We start from the raw sequence: 24,647 nt of genomic DNA, 5'->3' as shown, positions 1-24,647 counted from the left end.
ACGGTTTGAATGAGACTGAATGGTGAAGCATTATGTTATGAAGGTCTGGGGTTTATTGTTGTTTCTTGCTGGCAAGGTTTCCGATGCATTACGGAGACACTGATCCATAGTGAATTTATAAAATTCCATTTTTGTTTATGTGTACGCTAGAGAGCATAACTTACTTAAGTTTCGTGGAATTCTCATTTTCTCGTTTTATTCAAGAATATTTATGATTTTTATTGAGTGGCACCAACGTTTTTGGATAATTCGAAAATACAGTTTGGCATAGGGTAGAAGTATCAATGCTAGTAATAAGAGTTTTTCTCATTAGTTTAACCCCTTGAACGACAATTTATTTTAAGTCAGCATTGCTCTGGCAGTCGATTTAATTTTCTTAGGTTTAAGAGAACAGATTGATATAGAAACTCACAGTTTTATGGCTCAAATATTTTTTTAGCCATATCTGGTAATATTTCCTCTCAGAAAAAATATAAAAATAACTGCTATTGCACTTTACGTTGTGTCGTTCGTAACTTTACACGATAACAATACATATGGCTTACAGACACTGCTCTCATAAAAAGCATCAAACCTCAATAATTCCTGGCGAGTCCAGCTCGTCATTGTCAGTTTGTTCCGGAAAGTTTATGACTAGCTGGACTCGTCATTTCCGTTCAAGGGGTTAATGAATATGTCATATTTATAATGTCTTCTTCTTCTTAAATGGCACTAAATTCGCCGTCTTAACGTAGTATTACTTGCGTCATTTTTATTAATACTTAGTTGAGATTAGTTGATATTCTTTTTCGATGAGACTTCGGATTATTTTCAATGTGTTGCTCAGCCCAATTCACGAACATACGACGCTTCTGGTGGTCAAGTGGCTTCAGTTCTTGCGTCAATTTGGTCTTGTGAGGATGAAGGCCAAGATCTTTACGCAAAATTCGCCACAACGACATTACAGAGATGCCTAACGCTTGAGAATGACGTGTTCCTCAATTGATACGTTAGCGGCAGCAATATTCTCGACACTACGGACACTTCTATGTCTCACTGGCAGGGGAATATTTTGTACTGTGCCTGTGGATTCAAAAATTTCCACATTGTTGATTTGGCAGAACGATTATGACGACCATAAATTGAACGTAGCGCTCTTAAAGTTGAGGCCATTGACTCCGAATTTCAGTAGTAAATTTTAATAATCTCGACTCGTTGTTGGATCGCATATTTTTCCATTACGAAATGTCAAACCTTACTGAAGAGAAATATCAAGAGAGCGGGAAAAAATATGTCGTCGTTTGCTGTCTCGTTTGCAATTCTCGTTCAAGATTTTTCAACCCCTTGCAAATAACATGTTTCTCCGTTACATGGAATAAATGTTTTATACAGGAAATATGAATAAAGACAGCCCTAAATCGGACAATTCCTTCCTCGAGTTCTCTTATCAACACATCCGGCGATCCTTTTTTTTGTATAGATAGAACAAGATATAGGAGTGCGTTTCATCACATTAAAATCCATTTCCAGTTTCGAACAAAGATCAATTTCGCTAGCACAAATGGTCTAACAGCACTTGCCACTATGTAATTAAAGAACATATGGGAATTTAATTTTCCGAATTCTCCCTTTCTCCTTCAAAGTTTTCCGAAAATTTTCAATTGCCATGTTTGGTTGGAATATTTTTGGTTGAAATATGTGTAATTTTTTTATGGGAGCTCCTCTCCATTCTAGAGGAGGGAGAGGTGTCATACCACCATAGAAACATTTCTCATACCCAAAAACCCTCACATCCCAAATTGTGCTTGATTTGTTCTCGAGTTACGCAGAAGGTTGTGTTTGTGTGCCCCTTGTAATTTGTATTTCATCTGTATGGCAGCCTCCCCTTAGAGAAGGGGGTGGAGTGTTTAACCACCATAGAACCATTTATTGTACCCTGAAACCTCCATATGCCTAATTTGGTTCCATGTGCTTGATTAGTTCTCGAGTTAAGCATAAATTTTTGTTTCATTTCTATGGCGGCGCCCCCTTAGAAAGGTGGGAGGAGTTTTGAACCACCTTGAAAATGTTTCTTGCCCCCTAAAACCTCCACACGCCAAATTTAGTTCCGTTTGCTTGAATAGTTCTTTAATTATGCAGAAATGTATGTTTTTCCTCAGAGAGAGGGGAGGAGTGTCTATTCACCATGGAAACGTCTCGTGTCCCCTAAAACATCCGCATAACAGATTTGGCTCCATTTGCTTGATTAGTTTTCGAGTTACGCAGAAATGTGTCTTCCATTTGTATGGCAGCTCCCCCTTAGAGAGGGGGGTGGAGAGTCTAACCACCATAGAATAATTTATTGCACCCTAAAACCTCCACATGCTAAATTTGGTCCCATTTGCTTGATTAATTCTCGAACTTCCATATGCCTAATTTGGTTGCATTTGCTTGATTAATTCATACAAATTAAACACACATTTCTACTAATCAAGCAAATGAAACGAAATTTGGCATATGGAGGTTTTAGGGTGCAATAAATGCTTCTATGGTGGTTAGACTCTCCACCCCCCCTCTCTAACGAGGGGCTGCCATACAAATGAAACACGAATTTCTGCATTACTCGAGAATTAATCAAGCAAATGAAACCAAATTTGGCATGTGAAGGTTTCAGGGTGCAATATATGTTTTTCCGGTGGTTAAATACTCCTCCCCCTCTCTTAGGGGGGCTGCCACACAAATGAAACACAAATTTCTGCATTGCTCGAGAATTAATCAAGCAAATGAGACCAAATTTTGCATGTGGAGGTTTTAGGGTGCAATAAATTATTCTATGGTGGTTAGACTCTCCAGCCCCCTCTCTAAGGGGGAGCTGCTGTACAAATGAAAGACACATTTCTGCGTAATTCGAAAACTAATCAAGCAAATGGAGCCAAATTTGTCATGCGAATGGTTTAGGGGACACGAAACGTTTCCATGGTGAATAGACGCTCCTCCTCTCTCTCTGAGGGGACTGCCATACAAATGAAGCATACATTTCTGTATAATTCAAGAACTAATCAAGCAAACGGAACTAAATTTGGCGTGTGGAGGTTTTAGGGGGCAAGAAACATTTTTAAGGTGGTTCAACACTCCTCCCACCTTTCTAAGGGGGGGGGGGTCTGCCATAGAAATGAAACAAAAATTTCTGCTTAACTCGAGAATTAATCAAGCAAATGAAACCTAATTAGGCATATGGAGGTTTCAGGGTACAATAAATGTTTCTATGGTGGTTAAACACTCCACCCCCCTCTATTAGGGGAAGCTGCCATATAAATTAAATACAAATTACAGGGGGCACACAAAAACAAACTTCTGCATAACTCGAGAACTAATCAAGCACAATTTGGGATGTGAGGATTTTTGGGTATGAGAAATGTTTCTATGATGGTATGACACCCCTCCCTCCTCTGGAATGGAGAGGGGTCCCATAGAAATATTACACATATTTCAACCAAACATGACAATTGAAAATTATTGGAAAACTTTGAAGGAAAATTAAATTCCCATATGTTCTATAATTACATAGTGACAAGTGCTGCAAGTTCTTTGATGTTTGCGCTAACGAAATTAATCTTTGTTCGAAACTGGAAATGGATTTTAATGAGATGAAACGCACTCCTATATCTTCTTCTATCTATACCAATAAAAATGTATCGCCGAAAGAGTTGATATGAGTGGAACTCGAGAAAGAAATTGTCCGATTTAGGGTTGTCTTTATTCTATCATATTTTCTGCATAAAACATTTATTCCATGTAACGGAGAAACATATTTTTTGCAGGTAAAAATAAATTCAACGGGGTCGATTAGAAGATCAATCAATGAACAGTTCTGCGATTGGACCCATGAACTTGCTCATAGTAAGAAAACATGAATCTTTGAAGGTATTGATAACAAAAAACAAATTTTAGGCGGAACGAAGTTTATCGGGTCAACTAGTATAAAATAATAATCAGCTGAACTGAATCACTAGATAATAAGGTACTAACTTTTAGGAAAAGTATTTTCAATTCAGAATAGAATCGTACATCGTATATCTCAGTTACATTGCTACTGTGTACTGTACGAGGGGATCGCCGAATCGACGGGTGTACAGAATTTATTGGAATATTCAAAACTGCCTTCTGATTTGGGAACAATCGCATTATCGAATGAATATTCATTAGATAAAGGGAAATTTTTCATTCTACCAAACTTTTTCCTGTAGTAAAATGGACATTTCTTAACCTTATCAATCAGCGTTTTTGGAATCAAATGAATGCTGATTGATAAGATTATTTGGATTTACTATTGATTTGGTTAATAAATCACTGTGTTAATCTACAAAACCTTAAAAAAACAGAAAAAATCGATTTTTCAGTATTGTTATCCACTACACCTACACAAAAAACATAGAAGCATTCAAGTATAACATCTCAAAACTTGAAGCTTTAAATGAAGCTTTCCCATCTTCATGCGTTGGTTTTTAACAAAGTTATAGCGTTTCTAAAAACACTTAAAAATTCGACTTCGCGCTTCCCATGATTTTTGTCGAGTGTAGAATTAACGACATAATATTGCATACTAAGAATAAGACTTAAAGGCATAGTTTTTTTTTTAAATATTATTGAAGTATTTTTGGAATCCTATAAACACTTTCCCATGTTACACCGACTATTACCATAATGGGAACATGGAAGTGGCTAAAATAGAGTATTAATTCGCCAATTTCTGCAAGTTTGTGACGTATGTCCTCCTTATTTGGTACATTTACCCTAATTAAATTTAAAATATTTTAGGTTTTCAGTATTTTTATGTTTCTTGAAATATTTCTGCACCTACCTAACTAAAATGGATAACTAAATACTTGTTTGAAGTGCCGTGGGTAGATTTAGGTTTTATTTTGTAATTTATGAGAAACAAGCATTTGAAAAACAAGTATTTTGAAGCGTTCTCACGTAACAAAAATAGAGTTTCTTTTTATTTATCAGCTGAACCTAAGTTCAAACATTTTTATACTTGGGTTTCTCTGAGCAAACAATGAGGGTCAACAACCCACAAAATTTGGTCAAGATCGGTTCACAAATAGAGGAGTATCAACTGTCTCAAGAAGTCGTTGTCATATCACGCAAAGTAGGGGAAGTGGGGGCATAGTGGTCACCCTAAGGAATATGCCCACTTCCAGCGTCCACATACCGCTTCAATTCCCGTTTTTCGAAGAATATTATAGTTCAACGCATTGTTATTCAAGATAGCATTCGGCTTTTACTATAAAAATTCAAAATAGTACATTTTTCATCATTAGAAAAAAAGGTGAAAAATCGAACTTCTATTTTGCTTGGAGGTAAAGTGGTCACTCGCACATATCAAGCTAGATGGAATAGATTTATGCGTTTTTTCGTCCAAATTTGTTCAAATCTTACTCGATATAGTAGGTACATGTATGAAATAAGCTTGGTCTATTCACCTAGAGTCTCAATTTAACTTTTCTCAAAAAATGTAGTAAGAAACACATAACGTTCCGCATAATAAGGCTTCCTTTAGTTGGAGTAGCATATTTTTCCAGGATCAATGCCACAAAAGAAACCTCTTCAAGAGCAGAATGTGACGAGGTTTATCAACTTTAGTAAACAGAACATTGTAAGTGAATAACACCTATGACCACTTTACCCCCAAACACGAAAGAAATCTCTATGCTAATTAATCGCTGAGATTGAACAAAATATCTGTTCACCTCTCCTAGAATAGGTGAACAGTTGTCCAAACTGATGATTTGTCCAACATATCAGAATGAATATACTAAATTTCACGTGAAATTTCTTAGATACCACGCGCACAGAACCATGGCCCAATGGCTATCGAGAGAGCAATTTTTGTTTTTATTCATATTTTGACATTTTGACAGCTCTACTGAAGTACAGGGTGACTCAAAAGTCATTAAATCCTTCAAACATAAGGTGACTATCAATACGGTTTCAATAGTCAATAGTTATACTACCAAACAAGCAGGTGACCACTTTGCCTCCCATGACCAATTTGCCCCCACTACCCCTATACGATCCATTCCAGCGTGACGTGGTAATATTTTGACTCAATACAAACATTTATTTGACGTTTTTATGTAGGAAACACACAACATTAAACGATGTCTTAGTGAAATTGAGAAAATTGACTGCAAGAATCATCAGTTGTAGATATCAGTTTATAGATAGATTGGCTTGTTGTCTGTCAAATACTTTTGTGACGAAACAACACCTGACTTTGTTTCAGACTATTGAACATTAATATTTGAAACGGAACTGAAAACGTTTCAAAACATACAAATGAACTTTCATCTATGTTTTGTTAAGTTTCAGTGCCTCAGAAATCACGGAAAAATAAAGTTAAGACAAAAAACAAGGTGATTTTCGTAATCTACATTTTATTTATCATTTTTCTGCATAATCGCCGTAACGAGGCATTTTTCATAGCGTGGCACGAGTTTTTCTATTCCGAGCGCGAAGTGCGTAACGTCCATTTTTTTGAAGTACGATGTAATTACGTCACGAATTTCTTCAGTGTTATCGAATCGTTGACCGGTGAACGCCTGTTTCATCATTTTTGAACGACCCTCGAAGTATTAAATGACAAAAAATATGGAAACCCCATACGATTTGGGTATTGCGTTGCAGGTGTCTTACCTGCGGAAGTAGAATATCGTATTCCGATGCCATTTTAAAATCGAAGATTGTGACTTCCGGTTCTTTTTGGTCATTGGTCAAAAACGGATCTAAAAGACCGAAATAGGAATAAAATTCCACAATACGATCGTGAATGGTAGCGATGGCATATACCCATGGGAGAAAAAAAATGGTGGGTCAAAACGTTGTCACGTAACGCTGGAATGGGTCACATGGCAAAACTACATTTTTTCATAGCTTTATTTATAGAGTTATATAGAGTTATATCAACAAAAGCTGTAAGTGAGATATCTTTAGCATCAAAAGACTTCTCTATTTTTGAAATCAACGGGTGAAGCGCTGTTTCAGTTGATTTATTTGCTTGGTAGGCAAATTAAAATTTGTTCAATGGTCTCCTGTTCAAATATGATGATTTGATATGGAGATCAATGATTTTTTTTCCATCAAGATGACATATATGGATTCCTCGGCATAAGCTTCGAGTAACCGGTCATGTGCTGTGAGCGTCTCCGTTAAAGCATTGCTTTCGGTTACCGTTGGCTGTTATTTTTTTTATCGCCCGGGTGTGCTTTTTTCGCGCGTTTTCGAACTGTTCGAGATATCGTAAAACGCAGTGTGAACTCGGAATTAGTGAGAAAAGCAGAATCATCAAAGCCTGGCAAGGCCAGCCGGCTTTCAGTTTTCGCCGATTTGTCGCCATCGCAATCGAAGTCGGACATCGGTGCTCAGTTGCACGCACACAATACCAGCGCGATTCGCTGCTCACTTACAGCAGTGTGATGGAGAGCATCACTTCTTAGTGGTGTGTGATAGTGCCGAGCGCTCAAGCGCTCCGATTGAGAAGCAAGCAGTGGTTGCCAGTTCATCAGCACTGGGGTGCATTGTGGTGAATAGAAATAAATAAGATATAAGATTTATTTTTTTTTATTTAATTTTTTTATTTTTTAATTATTATTATTATTAAAACAAAATATTAGATTATAAGTACCAATTACAGAATGGCAGAAGGAGGGGGAGGATCTCCAGATATGGAGATCTCTGATGATGACTCCCCTCTGGTTGAAAAAACTAATAAAGGAACAGCGAAGACACTTAAACGCGTTCCTACATCAGAGGATGTTTCGTCCGGGGACGAGTCTGCTAACTCTAGCAAGCCCCCCTCTAAAAAACCTGCAAATATCTCTTCTCCAACCCCCCTCGCTCCTACCCCAGCTCAGATTTCGCCTCCCCATCCTGTTGTCCCCGATCCCCTTCAATCCTCGTCATCTCCTTCTCCTCCTGTTGTCTTCTCTCCACGTGTCAAGGTCTATCCTGAAGATGCACCTGGAACTGGTCCGTGGGTTGTTTTCTTCAGGCCTAAGTCAAACGGAAAAGCACTTAATGTTATTCAGATCATGAAAGATCTGGCAAGATACTCCTCCGTGACAGAAATTACGAAGGTTAGACCGACCAAACTGCGTGTTGTCGTGGCTGATCGGAAAGACGCAAACGGTATTGTCGTCGACCAGAGGTTTACCCTGGAATATCGTGTCTACGTGCCTTCCCATGACGTAGAAATCTCAGGGGTGATAACCGAAACGGGTCTGACGTGCAAATCAATTATGGAAGGAGATGGCAGATTTAAAAAGCTGCTTTGATTAAGATTAAAATCTTAGAATGCCGACAACTCGGCAAAGTCTCCCAGGAAGGGAAAGAATCGAAATTTACGCCGTCCGACTCGTTTAGAGTCACTTTTTCTGGCTCCGCCCTCCCTGACTACGTTATGGTGGACAAATTGAGGCTACCGCTGTAACTCTTCGTGCCAAAGCCCATGACTTGCCTGAAATGCAAGTCAGTTGGTCACACAGCAGCTTACTGCGCCAACAAGGAGCGCTGTGCCACTTGCGGAGAGCAACATGTGGACAAATCCTGCAGTGCGATTGAGCAAAAGTGTCCATATTGCGGAGGAACTCCGCACGTGCTCTCGGCTTGTGAAACTTACAAGAGTCGCTGGGAGAAGCAGAAGCGCTCTTTTTTTGAATTTTGAAGGGCGCTTCTCCATTGGCCCAACAGCAACAACCTTTAACCGCAAACAATGTCTTCGCTTCGCTGCCAGTTGACGAAATGGAAGCGGATACAGCTAACGAGGGCACACCGTACATCTTCCAAGGGAATCCCCGGCGCAAAAATGTGACCACTCCCAAAGTTCAAGGACAAGCCCCTCCGGTTATACCCTCTGTTAGCATGCCTAAAAAATCGAGTGCAGCGGACAAGCAAAACCAGGTTCCTCCTGGCTTCCGTGGGAATAATTCACCTTCGAACCACCCAGCACTCGAAGGGACATCAAAAACCAACTGTCCCTATTTTACCGTCAAGTTCAACTTCCCAATCGGGATTTATAAAGTTGACTGACATTGTGATTCAAATCTTCACATGCTTTAATGTTTCCGACTCCATCAGAACCATTGTCATATCAATGCTTCCAGTATTAAAGACAATTTTGCAACAATTGATGCAAACATGGCCCCTCCTTGCAATGATTATCTCTCTTGATGTCTAATTCAAATAGAGAGGTCGGAGATATCACTGTTTTACAGTGGAATTGTCGTAGTCTTATCCCTAAATTGGATACATTCAAATTTTTAATTCATAACTTCAATTGTGATGTTTTTGCTCTGTCCGAAACTTGGCTTTCTTCGCGAGATGATCTCTCTTTCCACGATTTTAATATTATACGCTTGGACCGTGATGACAGATACGGAGGGGTGCTATTGGGGATCAATAAGTGCCACTAATTTTTTCGAATTGACCTTCCACCTATTGGAGGGATTGAAGTTGTTGCTTGTCATGCAAACATCAGAGGAAAAGACCTCTGTATTGTCAGCTTGTATTGGCCTCCGAGAGCTGCGGTTAGCCGCAAGCAACTTGTTGACATGTGCTCACTCCTTCCTGAGCCACGATTGATCTTGGGAGACTTCAACTCTCACGGAACTGCCTGGGGGGAACAGTACGACGACAATCATTCACTGCTGATATATGATCTTTGTAACAGCTACAATATGACACTTTTGAACACTGGGGAAACAACACGTGTACCTAAACCTCCTGCCAACCCAAGTGCTCTTGACCTCTCGCTTTGCTCGAATTCACTATCGTTAGATTGCAAGTGGAATGTAATCCAGGACCCCAACGGTAGTGATCACTTGCCAATCAAAATTTCCATCACCATTGGGTCGAATTCTTCTGAATCTATAAACATGGCATATGACCTCACAAGACACATTGGCTGGAAAAAATATGCGGACGCGATTGCTCTAGCCATCAATTCCAGAGATGGTTTACCTCCATTGGAGGAGTATAACTTCCTTTCTCGTTTGATCTATGACAGCGCGGTTCGCGCTCAAACGAAACCCATCCCAGGCTCCACTATTCGTCGAAGGCCTCCCAATCCATGGTGGGATAGCCAATGTTCCAAGCTTTATCAGGATAAATCGAACGCATTCAAAGCTTTTCGGAAACGTGGAACCATTGAAAATTTTCAATCGTATTTGGACCTTGAAAATCAATTTAAAAACTTGATCAAAGGGAAAAAAACGTGCTTATTGGCGAAATTTCGTGGGAGGTTTGTCACGAGAAACGTCAATGAAAAAATTATGGAAAGTGGCTCGAAACATGAGAAATCGCTTTCAACAAATGAAAGCGAGGAATATTCACATCGATGGATTTTTAATTTTGCACGGAAGGTTTGTCCTGATTCCGCTCCTGTGCAAAAAATTGTTCGAGATATACCACAAGATAGGTGCGATCTTGATTCAGAGTTTTCGATGGTGGAATTCTCTCCTGCTCTCCTTTCATGTAACAATTCTGCTCCGGGATCGGATAGAATTAAGTTCAACTTGCTGAAAAACCTCCCTGATGTGGCGAAACATCGCTTGTTGAATTTATTCAATCGGTTTCTGGAGCATAATATTGTTCCAGATGATTGGAGACAAGTACGAGTTATAGCTATTCAAAAACCCGGAAAACCCGCGTCCGACTTCAATTCGTACCGCCCAATAGCAATGCTGTCTTGTATACGGAAATTGTTGGAGAAAATTATCTTGTTTCGCCTTGATCGATGGGTTGAAACGAATGGCCTACTCTCAGATACACAATATGGGTTCCGCAGGGGCAAGGGGACGAATGATTGTCTTGCGTTGCTTTCTTCAGAAATTCAAATGGCTCACGCCGGTAAAAAACAAATGGCTTCAGTATTCTTGGACATAAAGGGGGCCTTTGATTCTGTTTCAATAGAGGTCCTGTCAGACAAATTACACTCTCGGGGTCTGTCGCCTCTATTGAATAATATGTTATATAACTTGCTTTGTGAGAAACATTTGAATTTTTCTCACGGAGATTCGGCAGTGAGTCGGGTCTCTTACATGGGCCTCCCTCAGGGCTCATGTTTAAGCCCCCTTTTGTACAACTTCTATGTAAGCGACATCGACAATTGCCTTACACAAAATTGCAGCCTAAGACAACTTGCAGATGATGGAGTGGTGTCTGTCGTAGGATCAAACGAATCCGACCTGCAAGGACCCTTACAAGATACTTTGAACAATTTTTCAACCTGGGCCATTTGGCTAGGGATCGAATTCTCCACGGAGAAAACAGAGATGGTGGTTTTTTCTAGGAAGCATAAGCCAGCAAAACCAAAGCTTCAACTTTTGGGTAAACCGATCACTCATGCTATGTCATTCAAGTATCTTGGGGTCTGGTTCGACTCCAAATGTACTTGGGGGGCCCATATTAGGTATCTGAGTAAAAAATGCCAACAAAGAATAAATTTTCTCCGTACAATTACCGGCACCTGGTGGGGAGCCCATCCCGAAGATCTTATAATGTTGTATAGAACAACTATTCTCTCAGTGATGGAGTATGGCAGTTTCTGTTTTCAATCAGCTGCCAAAACACACTTAATTAAACTCGAGCGAATTCAGTATCTTTGTCTCCGTATTGCGTTGGGATGTATGCCCTCAACGCATACCATGAGTCTCGAGGTTTTGGCTGGCCTACTCCCACTAAAAGATCGCTTCAATTTATTATCTCTTCGGTTCTTCATCCGGTGTAAGGTCATGAACACATTGGTGATCGGAAATTTTGAGCGGCTGATCGAGCTAAATTTTCACTCCGGATTCATGAGTTCATATCATGAATTCATCTCCATGCAGGTTGATCCTTCTTCGTATATTCCCAACCGTGTTTGTTTCCCTGACTACATCAATTCCTCTGTGCATTTTGATCTGTCCATGAAGCAAGATATCCATGGATATTCAGATTACCAACGATCGAGGATCGCTCCAACGATCTTCGATGAAAAATATAGGGGTATCAATTGTGATAATATGTACTTTACTGATGGGTCCACTATAAATGAGTCCACAGGATTTGGAGTGTTCAACGAATTTTTTAGCACCTCACACAATCTTCAGAATCCTTGCTCAGTGTATATTGCTGAATTGGCAGCAATTCATTGGGCGCTGGACAGCGTCGCCTCACGACCTGTTGAACACTATTACATTGTAACGGATAGTCTTAGCTCTGTCGAAGCTATCCGTTCAGTGAGGCCGGAAAAGCACTCGCCGTACTTCCTTGAGAGAATACGAAAAATTTTGAGTGCTTTATCCAGACGCTGTTATGTCATTACCTTTGTGTGGGTCCCTTCTCATTGCTCAGTTCCGGGTAATGAGAGGGCTGACTCATTAGCAAAGGTAGGTGCGATTGAAGGCGATATTTATCAGCGTCAAATCGCCTTCAATGAATTTTACTCTTTAGTCCGCAAAAATACCATCGCTATCTGGCAACGCAAAAGGAACGAAGATGAATTGGGCCGGTGGCTTCACTCGATTATCCCTAAGGTTAGCCTCAAACCATGGTTCAAAAGTCTGGACTTGAGTCGGGACTTTATTCGCACCTTCTCCCGACTCATGTCCAATCACTGTTCGTTAGACGCGCTACTCTTTCGTTTCGGTCTGGCCGGCAGCAATATCTGCGTTTGTGGCCGAGGTTACCACGACATCGAACACGTTGTTTGGTCGTGTGAGGTGTATCTTGTTGCCAGATCGAATTTAGAGAACTCCCTTCGGGCTAGAGGAAGGCAGCCCAATGTGCCGGTGAGAGATGTGTTGGCTCGGTTAGACCTTGATTACATGTCCCAAATATATGTTTTCCTTAAATCTATCGATGTTCGTGTGTGATAATCCTTATATCCTTATACCCTCCATTTCTTCCTTTTGGGAAATTGGTCCGCTTGCTATAAACAGGAGAATGAAATGTAAATTCACAACAGATGTACGAATAGATTTAAGAATTGAGTGTGTGTGATTATCAACATTGTAATAATTTCCTTATACCCCATCCTTTTCCTGAGAAAAATATGTCACCCTTTTAATCTCGAGTCCACCGCGAGTAATCGGTTTCCCACATTACTAACCATAGATTTGAGAAAATTGTTCATATATATAGTTTTAAAAATGTATTTAAGATTTCGGCTCCTTTAAACTTATGTAACTGAGCCTGTAAAAATAAACGAATTTATAAAAAAAAAGATGACATATATAAGACTAATTGATCTATATGCTTTGGGAGTCGTCCTGTCACGTTTACCAGCATTGGGAATAAATAAAATGTAGATACTTACGATAAATAATAAAAGACAATAGTCGATTCAATTAATCTTATAATCACACCACTTACCTCATTGGATTCTAATAAACCCATTGATGATAATCGCAAAGAGAAGCGCACCATAAAAGCGAGCCTCCTGGCCGCGAATATCACACTAACATTTATTCCCTTCCCCTGGTGACTGTAAGAACATGACTAGCGGGGTTATTGACTATTAAAGCTCGAATCACCGAAAATTGCTCAATGAGAAAGATTTGTTAATCCTAAGCGACATTCAGTGTGTTCTGTGTGTAATTTCGCTGGTTCAAGTCTATCACGAAGAGCAACTACGAAGAGTATGGTCTACTCAAGCTCCAGCTCTAGCTCAAAAAACAGATGCAAAGTTGCATAGACGGACACATGCTTCGACAATGATACTTTTTTCCTTTTTTTCCTTCGAATAAATCAAGGGCATTCTTCTAATAAAGCAAAAGACAAATAATCAGGTCGTTTTTGTGTTTTGTACTATTAATCTTACGACGATTCATTTATGGTTACAAGATGTCAATGATTGAAAAAGATGTACAAAATATTTTGGACGAACGTAAATCGTAACAAATTGATCCCGCTATGTTTCGAAGCGAATGGTCAACTTAATAACCTAATTTATAATACTAAGCTCTCCTTCCCGGTTAACCTGTTAACAGGGTGAATAATACTTCAGTGGGTATGACGGTAATTTTAGTCACAATAATTATCTGTAATATTTTGACCGTATGACGTAGTATATTGAACGTACTCTGCGTGCAACAGGTTGAAAACGATTTCTTAAACACAAAATTGAGTTTTGATAACAACTTTACCATTTGAAGGAAGAAAAGCAGCATTATAAAAAAATATTCACTGCCCAGTTAACAGGTTAACTATATATAATAAAAATAAACTATTTCTACATTGCTTAAAATGGATGGAATGTATCTTGAGATTCTCTTCTTGAACAAAATTTCGGTAATAAATGTTGCTGCTGTTGAGATTCAAATCATGATCTTCTGGAGCGTACAAAAATAATTGTTGCTACCAATATGAGTATCCAATACAGTGCTGCTTCCGCTCTCAAGTTGTTCGATGCATTGTAAGGCGTTTGCGTGATGCCTGAAACGAAACGTAATTCGCGGTTTAATATTCGTAATAGAAGTAATTGTTTTTTTCTTGTTCTTATTTTACAATTTGCATAATATGACAACTTATATATGGTTGTGAGATGTCCAATCCTTAAACATAATGTTAACACATTACGTACATTTACATACCCATTTGAAATTTAATAGGTGGACTTGACATTCTTCCATCGCCGCCATTGCTGAAAGCTAGAACGCGAAGATTGTATAATTTTCCTGAAATGAGAAATGAAGAATGTGTCATTAAATAAACTAATAATTTTTCGGCGAATCTCTGTTGAAGATATATATGTAGATTTTTATTAAAATTTTTGATGAATTCAATTTACGTTTCCATTTTTTTCGGTGCGAAACCGCACGAAGTTTCATCACTAGGTCCGGCATATGCCGAGTAGCATATTTGACCACAAACCCGCCAGGACGAAACCATCGAAAATATTTTCCAAGATTGAACCGAATTTTGGAAGCGTGAGGTCTCGAAGCCATGCATTCCACCCCCTGCTAGCGAAACTGCAGAAACTTGAAGCGGATGGATGATTCTGTTCTGTTCCACTAGCGGATGTCTTCAAGATGAAAGCTGTTTTTCTTCTTCTTGAATGGCGTTAACGTTCCCTGTGGAACTTTTGCCGTCTCAACGTATGCATTAACTAGCGTCATTTATTAATACTTAGATGAGTTTTCTTAAGCCAAATAACACGCCTTGAATGTATTCCGAAGGGCAAGCTCTTGAATACGCGTGACCACAGTGCAAGTCGAAGTAAATTCCTTTCACGAAAAATCCTCCGGCCTGAACGGGAATCGAACCCGAACACCCGGCATGATAATGTGAGACGCTAACCACTCGGTCATGGGTGCACACAAAGCTGTTTTTGGAATGACAAAATTCAACACAGGTGTGGCAGCCAAATATTTAACAATGACAGCGGAAATACGCCCACCCAAACCATCAAGAAATAATTTCAGGAGATCAAGTGCTGTATAACCATTGCAAGTTCGTAAGAAAGGAAAAAATACTCGTGAAGCAAAAAGGAATTGCGCAGCTTGTAAATTTAAATCTTCCCGCTGAACCTTTTTAATTTTTTTTAAGTTGGTATTTCTGTCAGTGGTCCTAATGTCAATTTTCAGCGCGATACGCCATTTTGTTTGTTGACAGCGTCATTAAAGCGTCCCATAGACGTTCAATATTATTGCGCAATATATTTGGTTTGTGCAATATAATTGTTCGTCTAGGGGCTTCAATATTGCCAATATTGTTCTGAGGGGGCCCATAAGAATAAGTTAAGTGTGACTCAACTATGTCGAAAACACGGGTGTATGAATGGTATTAGACACTCAAAGGCGAAAGAATGAAGAAGAGATGAACGATTTGCCACGTCAAGGACGACCATCCACCTCTTCAACTTATGAAAACATCGACAAAATAAAAGAAATGGTGCTCGGAAATCGTTATTCAAGTTTGATAGAGCTAGCCCGTAAATTAAATATCTCTCTTAAGACCGTTCGTCGAATTTTGGTTGATGTTTTGGGCATGAGAAAAGTCACAGCACGAATAGTGCCAAAAGATTTCATCGCAATCAAGTGGCTGAAGACATGCTTGAGCGATCAAATTCTGATCCCACGTTCATCCAACACATGATTACTAGAGACAAGACATGGGTATGACTTTTTCCTATTTCCGAAACTCAAATTACCGCCCGTTTTGACAGCATTGAAGACATAGAAACGATTTCACTGCGTAAACGGAAAGCAATTGCTGAATTTAAAAAAAATATTCCTGAAAATTAAACGAGTTTCGAGTTTTGATCCGTCGCTTCATTCCTTTGCCTCAAAAATGCCGGCAACATCAACCGAGAAGACCTGGCCCGCGAATTTCTTGCTGGAAATCAGCCCATCATAAAGTTGTTCCAAAAGCTCTTACCATAAATAACAAAGTACCATGCCGAAGAGCTCGATTCGGTTTGTTCGATTTGATTAATTCATGGAAACTGACCGCTTTATTTTTTATACTCGGTTAATACAAAATATGCAATAGTGAAGATCCCAACATTTTTACTTCCCCCCTTTTATATAATGCTAATAATGATATAGAAAATAAAGAAAATACATTTTAGTTAAAGAAGGAATCCAAATATTCTTCTTCTTCTTCAATGGCACTAACGTTCCTAGAGGAACTTCGCCGTCTCAACGTAGTATTACTTGCGTCATTTTGACGTAGAACTACGTCTTTCATTTCTATACCGGGGTGTAAAATCAAAGTTTCGAAAACGAAAGCGTTACGCCGGAGACCGAGATTTTGAGCGTTAATAGCTCCAAAACAACTGAACGAAATGGTATGATAAACACTTCATTCGAAAGATAAAATGTCTACGGTTTTATACTTGTTACTTTCTGATCCAAAAACTTGTTTCAATAGTCTTAAAATTGCTTTCAAAACAGGCTATTGAAATCACCAATCGGTATATAAGCGAGGGCCGCTCAGAAATCCACTCAGTTCAAATTGAACAGCGATTGGAGCATGTTGAGGCTGTTGTGGTGAAGCTTTTCGTTTATCATGAAAGCGCGGATGAACGGTGTCACCAAGAGCCTGTTTGTGCACCTTAGGCCAGAAGGGAATCCATCAGGAGGAGAGTGATGCCACAAACGGTTCCCCGGGAAGATCTCGAAGCAGCCGCTACACACACACACATACACGCGCGGAATTCTTTCCGTTTGGATGCCATTCAGCATCGAGAAAGATCCGGAAAATAATCTGCCAGTTCCTCTGGGAATTTAAAAATACATTCATGTGAAAGAGTTTATTTCAATGTTTTCTATCCATATAACACTGTGACCAAATATGTTTCAATCAAGTGCTATTAACAGATGGTTATCGAGTTAGCATTAACCACTGGTGGGCTTCCAGTATCGAGGAAAATGTGGAAATATCTAATCGTTACTGAAAATAAACTGCCAGTTCCTCTGGGAATTCAAAATTACATTCATGTGAAAGAGTTTAGTTTAATGTTTTCTATCCATGTAACACTGTGACCAAATACATTTGGTTTTGTGATTTTTCAATCAATCGCAATTACCAGGATAGCTCCTGAAGATTATTCTTCCCCATCAGTAGGATATTTCCGTATCCAAATTTGTATGCGCCAGCAATCGATTATTGATCAGTCGCCGAAAATTCCGAGCTCAGAGAGTTCATTCCCCTCTAGTTTGCCTTCCAAATTGCCATCGTAAACCAAGCCTTCTCTCGATTCAATCACGCACAAAAAGCATACTTAAGCGATATTCTGGTGGTGAGACGCATTCATTTTTCGTGAGGACATCGACAAAACAACATCGTTGCTGAGGGTGCTGGTCGGCGAAGGATCGAGATCTGCCCTGAAACGCAAGCAGTTTGTTTGAAACTGTAAGAAGCACAGAGAAGCCGATCCTTCAGGAGAAGAGAAGGTGACCATCGAAGCAGCCGCTACACACACACATACACGCACGGAATTCTTTCCGTTTGGATGCCATTCAACATCGAGAAAGATCCGGAAAATAATCTGCCAGTTCCTCTGGGAATTTAAAAAGCCATTCATGTGAAAGAGTTTTTTTTTGAATGTTTTCTATCCATGTAACACTGTGACCAAATATGTTTCAATCAAGTGCTATTAACAGATGGTTATCGAGTTAGCATTAACCACTGGTGAGCTTCCAGTATCGAGGAAAATGTGGAAATATCTAATCGTTATTGAAAATAATCTGCCAGTTTCTCTGGGAATTTAAAATTACATTCATGTGAAAGAGTTTATTTTAATGTTTTCTATCCATGTAACACTGTGACCAAATACATTTGGTTTTGTGATTTTTCAATCAATCGCAATTAACAGGATAACTTCTGAAGATTATTCTTCCCCATCAGTAGGATATTTCCGTATCCAATATTGGATGCATAAAACCTTGTGCCTCCAACGTAACGCTCTCGTTGTCGAAGTCCCCCAAATATTCATTCATTCAGAATGAATCCAGATTCAACTTCAAACAAATGATCTCTAAATCAACGATAGTCCTACGTCACCTTTGCGGTTATACCATAGATATAACCCACTTCCTGTTTTTATTAGTACTAGGGGCTTAGTTGAGATTTCTATGCCAAATAACACAACACGCCTTGAATGCATTCTGAGTGGCAAGCTCTAGAATACGCGTGATCACAGTGCAAGTCGGAGGAAATTTCTTTGACGAAAAATTCCCCCGACCAGAACGGGAATCGAACCCGAACACCCGGCATGTTAGTTATGACGCTAACCACTCGGCCAAGGGAGCACCCCCAGGTATCCAAATATAGTAGAGTTATATTAAGAAGAGATAAGGCGAACATCTCACAAATCTAGTCTCTTGGGTGGTTTGATTTCACGATTCTTTGAGTTTTCGAAACTTGTAAAAACCGCTGAAGGAAGGAATTCTGGTATGTTCTTCAAAAATATTTCCTCCTCTTGCTCAGATTTCTGCGTTTGTTGACAAATCTTGCACTTTCCCACATAGTCGCAGATTGCTTTTGTCATTTCCGGCCAAACACAAAATCGCGAGCTCTTCTGATCGAAGCTTGAATTCCACAATGCATCTCGTGTATGACTTTTAGCATACACGAGATGCATTGTGGAATTTTTTTTTTCGGTCTCGGGAACAAGTTTTTCGCCTTCAAAGACCAAACCATCTAATTCCGACAACTGCTCACGAAACGAAAATTAATCGCGAATATTTTTTTACCTGTTAGTCATTACTGGGCCACCCACCGTATATATACCCTAAAAATTCCTGTAGAATACGATCTTCCGCAGTGGCTTTCTTGTAAATGCATCAGCAACAGGAATGTATTTGCCTCTTCGATACACAATCAAGGGTGCATAAGGTTTCACATCGTACAGAATTCATTTTAGTCTCGGAGGTACAGCTACCAAGATACTCTCCAAGGGTTTATGATATGTTCTCAATCGACAAAGAAGCAACCGACAGACTTCTCGTTGCATAAGCCACGGGAAGGTTATTCTGTAACAAAGCAGCTCCATATACTTTCAATGAACTGTCGACCGAAAGCTCTACTGGTTCTCCAACATTGAAATATTGCAGAACTGGAGCTTCAACCAATCTGCTTTCAATCAATTCAAATGTCTCCTGCTGGTTCGATTGTCATGGGTACACTACCTCCTTCTTCAGTAGTTGTTTTAGTAATTCCGTAAGTTGTGATAAATCTGGTATGAACTTGGCCAAATATGTAATCATTACGATGAATATTTGGAGATCTTGTTTGTTCCTCGGAGCGTTCATTCGCGTAAAAGCTTCGACTTTTTCCGGACAGACTTTTAATCCCTCGGATGTAATCAAATGTCCTAAAAAATGTACTTCTTTTCTGCTGAAATACACTTATCAGAATTCAACTTCATACCGTTTTCGTTCAATCTCCTGATGACCTCCTTCGTAGTATTCTGGAGCATTTCTTCATTTTTCGCATGGATAAGTATATCGTCCATGGAAATTTTCAACCCCGCAATGTTTGAGAGCAACCTCGTTATTATCTGTTGAAACATCTCAGGGGCAGATGCCAATCCGAACAGGAGACGTTTGCAGGAATAGCGACCCCACGATGTACTGAATATGCAAAGCTTTGCGAACCTCTTTGTCAAGGCCACCTGCCAGAAAACCTTTCTGCAGTTTAATATAGTGAAAAATTTGCTACCTGACAATCGACTGGCAATTTCTTCTAACGTCACTAATGGAAAACGTCGCCTTTTAACAGTTTTTAACGAGCGAACGTATGACGCGGAGCGTTCACCTTACAGTACATTACGCAGACTGTGAGACTCAACTTTCCACCACTCAGTGAACTCAATACAGCGTTTTTCTGCTCGGAGTGGTTTTCGTTCTTGCGATGCAGGCTTCGGCCGCCTCCATAATGGTTTTGTTGAAAGTGAAAATGGTCGGATTGTCTCTAGATTCCGGCAGACCGTTGAAGTTGATGGTTATCGGATGAAGATCATTGCCATGAAAGTCGTCGACATTGTTCCACCCTAGCCTACCCTCAAAATAGAGACTACCTGTTGAAATATCAATGGCTGTGTCACTGACACCTCTACGGAAAGTATCCGATATCCGTCATTTAAGACCGAGAGCTCCAGTATCTCCAAGAGATCGGCGACGATGTTCACCCCTGACGTTTGGAGTTTGCTTTCCCCAGTTGCGTCGTGAGCATTGAAGTCCCCCGGGATCGGTTCATCTGTCACCAGCCTATGTGTGGAGTTTCAAGACATTTCGTTTATTCATTCACAAACTACAGTTGTTGAGCATTCGTATAGAAAATGGAAAAAGAGGAAAATCTCCTCAACAATCAATGCAGTGGTTGAGGAAATATTATTCCATTTCTGCTCCTTCGAGAACAATAGTTTATCGGCGGTTTAGTGCATTCGAAATGGGCCGTACAAGCAACGTAGATGCACCTCGCTCTGTAAGGCCAAAAGAGGATACAAATCCAGAAATCGTAGAACAAGTGACTCATTTTGAACGATCGTAAAATGAAGTTACGCGAGTTAGCTGAGGCCATAGGTATTTTCAGAGAACGAGTGGAATACATTTTGCACAACATATTGGACATGAAAAAACTATCCGCGTGATGAGTACCGCATTTGCTGGCCGTCGACCAAAAATAGCGACACGTTGATGATTCAACAGCCGGTTTGGCGTTGTCGAAGCGTAATCGAGTGGACTTCTTCCAACATTTTGTAACAATGGATGGAACATGGATCCATTATCACACTCCCGAGTCCAATAGGCAGTCTGCAGAGTGGAACTGAGGCATATTTCAAAGATTTAGACATTTCGCACTATGTTGAGGAATAAATACAGCTTTGCCCAAAAAACGATTGTTTTCATTAAAAATCCCCGAACTTTTCAGCCCATGTATTATTGATGGGTGAACAGTAGAGATGGACAAAAAGTTCACGAAGGGTACGAAAGAACTAGTTCGCCGAAAAGAGTGAACGAACGGTCGATCTTTTTCAAAGAACGGTAGCTCTCCCCATGAAGGATGGTTTGCGAGTGAACTGTTTGAGGGTGAACTGATGGAGAGTGAACTATTTGTGAACGAAATGGTTCAGAACGAACTGTTTGCGAGTGAACATAATGGGAAAGAACTGATTGAGAGTGAACTATTTGGGAACTAACTGTTTGAGAACGAAATGTTTGTGGGCGAACTGTTTGCGAACAAACTATTGCAGCTGAACTGATTTGCGCTGGACGGAATGGATAAATATAACGAGAACGCTTGTAAGGAAAATAAAACGATATTGTCATTTATGAGCAAAATGCATGTAACGCAGGGTTTTGTTTGTTAATGTACACTCAATTTTGAGTTAAAAATTAAATAAGATTTTCGTAGTTTCAAAAGCAAAACTATATATTTTCGGGGGTCTCCGTAGCCAAATTGGTTGCGCGTTCGCTTGGTAAGCGATCGATCGTGATTTCAAAACTCAGGGCCCTCATTGACCATCTTTGTGTTGATACAGAATAACTACGTCAACGCAACAATCATCAGCGATGGAGATCGATCCACGGTCGAAATAAGATCGATTCATCCATACAACTACTCTGCTCTGCAAGACACATCGGGCTGCTGTTCTATAAATAACCCAACAATGATCAATCAACTGTCTCCGCTGTCCGGTCTAACTGGATAATGGAAGAACAGAAGGAAAACTCTTACGCCTAAATGGCTTCTGTCTAAATGTGTACCATATGCAATGGTATAGAAGAGAATACTCTAACGCCGAAAAATAGCAACTGTATAATGTGCTAATTATAGATATGATAAACATGTGACATGTACCCGATCAAAATTCGGCTCTGTTACAGCTAAAATGCTAATGAGCCTAAAATAAACAAAAAGGGATAAAAAAATATATATATTTTCAATTTCATGTATTCTTTCAATTCCGCGTAACATTTATATATTTCCTGATTATCAGACACAAATCTGAGGGAAGCTGGGGCGATTCATGGATTAGGTACACATCAAATCTTATAGTGAGGGCATGTTGAGAAAAAAGTTTTTTCGTTGCTTTCAATTCATTGTTTGGCATATTGCGTGTACGTGTTTTTTTTTTTTATCCAAAATATATATTTTATTAAGGCTCATATGGCGTCAGCCTAACGGGGCCGGGAGTTCAATATTTTGACAATGTTTACTTACAACTATGTTAGTAATATGTAACCGATTACTCGCGGTTGACTCGAGGTTAGTATTACAAGTGTTCTCATAATTGGTATGTCGCAGTCTTCGATGCTCTGTACGTGTGCCCGACACGGGATACTTCCTATTGGGATGCAGCTGACCATTAATCAGCAACGCCCCCCTAGTCTGTACCCCATATCTAGCGTGGTGCGTCTTTCTCGACTCGAGGAATCCAGGATAGAATGGTCACTAGCCGGCGCAATCATCAGCTCGTGTAGAGTTGTCATGAGCGGTACAACCTTTGGCTATTGTTGAATGATCAGTGGACTGCACAACCTTCGGCCCGTGCATCTGTAAAGAGTGTGTGTATGTATTGCCGCGACTAAGTAAAAGTTTATCGATCGGATAGGAGGGATATGAAACGAGGACATAACGAAGGAAACATCATTAAACGTTGACATCGGCGTTTCTGAGGAACAGGTATAGATGAAGCAGAAGATCAGGATCCCGGCTACCTAAGATATCCCGGACGGGAATATCCGATTGTCTGCCTTGTGCTCTCAGTGCTCTAGAGAGCTGAGAGCGAGCAGCATGGAACCGGATACACGACCAGACAGCATGCTCGATGTCGTGGTAGCCATCGCCACAATCACAAAGATTGTTTGCTGCGAGCCCAATGCGATAGAGATGCGCGTTTAGGCTGTAGTGATTGGACATAAGCCGAGATATCACGCGAATGAAATCACGACCTACATTCAATCCCTTGAACCATGCACTCGTCGAGACCTTAGGGATAATCGTGTGTAACCAACGACCGAACTCATCACCACTCCACATGCGTTGCCAACTTACGAGCGTATACTGACGAGGAATGTGGAAAAAATCATTATAAGCAATTTGCCTTTCAAAAAGTGTGCCTTCTAAAGTGCCCACCTTAGCTAGCGAGTCCGCTTTCTCATTCCCCGGAATCGAGCAATGAGAGGGAACCCATGCTAAGGTAATCTTGAATAATTTTTCGAACAAAACACTCAATAGTTGTCTTATTCTTGTTAGGAAATAAGATGAGCGTTTATCAACTTTCATTGAGCGGATTGCCTCTATTGAGCTTAGACTGTCTGAAAAAATAAAATAGTGGTCGATGGGCAATGTTTCAATGATCCCTTATGCGTAATATATCGCACCCAGTTCAGCGACATACACGGAACAAGGATCTTTGAGTTTGAAAGAGGCACAGGAATTTTCATTGAAGATGCCGAAGCCAGTGGACCCGTTTATGAATGAACCGTCAGTAAAGAACATTTTATCAGATCTAACTTTCCCATATTCTGCCGAAAATATCGGCGGAATAGAATCGGAGCGTAGGTGATCTGGGATTCCATGGATTTTTTGTCGCATGGACAGATCAAAAATGACAGAGGAATTGCAGAAGTATGGGAAGCAAACTTGGTTGGAAATGCCTGGTGAAGGGTGCACGTCGTGGGTAAGATACTCATGGTATAAAGACATAAAACTTGACTGAGGAGTCAATTGGAGTAGATTTTCGAAGTTATCAATCACCAATGGATTCATGATCTTGCAACGGATGAGAAATCTGTAGGATAATTCTATGAACCGAAGAGTAAGCGGGGGTACTCCTGCCAAAACTTCGAGACTCATCGTATGTGTCGAATGCAAACACCCCATGGCTATACGCAAGCAACGATATTGTATTCTCTCCAGCTTGAGAATATGAATCCTGGCAGCTGATCGGAAGCAAAAACTGCCATATTCTAACACTGATAATATCGTTGTTTTGTATAACTGAATGAGGTCTCCTGGATGGGCACCCCACCATGTTCCGGTAATTGTTTGGAGAAAACTGATTCTTTGCTGGCATTTCTGTTTCAAATACGCAATGTGTCTTCCCCAGGTACACTTAGAATCAAAATATACACCCAGGTATTTGAAAAACATAGAGTGTTGGATCGTTTTGCCGGATAGGTGAAGCTGGAATT

The 24,647-nt window shown here is 40.0% G+C and overlaps 1 protein-coding gene across 2 annotated transcripts in view; it reads right to left on the bottom strand.

The window, feature by feature from the left end:
- Nucleotides 1–13,783: 13,783 nt before the first annotated feature.
- Nucleotides 13,784–24,647, bottom strand: part of LOC129771523 (contactin) — a 52,022-nt gene continuing 41,158 nt past the window's right edge. The window contains exons 5-6 of one of the 2 annotated variants that reach the window (XM_055775276.1): nt 14,582–14,675; nt 13,784–14,433 (exon numbers count right to left, since the gene is read on the bottom strand). In XM_055775276.1, coding sequence (XP_055631251.1) covers nt 14,584–14,675 — 92 coding nt within the window. In that variant the 3' untranslated portion in view covers nt 13,784–14,433; nt 14,582–14,583. The remainder of the gene's footprint in view (nt 14,434–14,581; nt 14,676–24,647) is intronic. The other variant, XM_055775268.1, reaches the window with a different exon arrangement.

This window comes from Toxorhynchites rutilus, chromosome 1 (genome assembly GCF_029784135.1).
Source record: "Toxorhynchites rutilus septentrionalis strain SRP chromosome 1, ASM2978413v1, whole genome shotgun sequence".
NCBI classification, from domain to species: Eukaryota; Metazoa; Arthropoda; class Insecta; order Diptera; family Culicidae; genus Toxorhynchites; species Toxorhynchites rutilus.
This window is presented reverse-complemented; position numbering and strand designations above follow the sequence as displayed.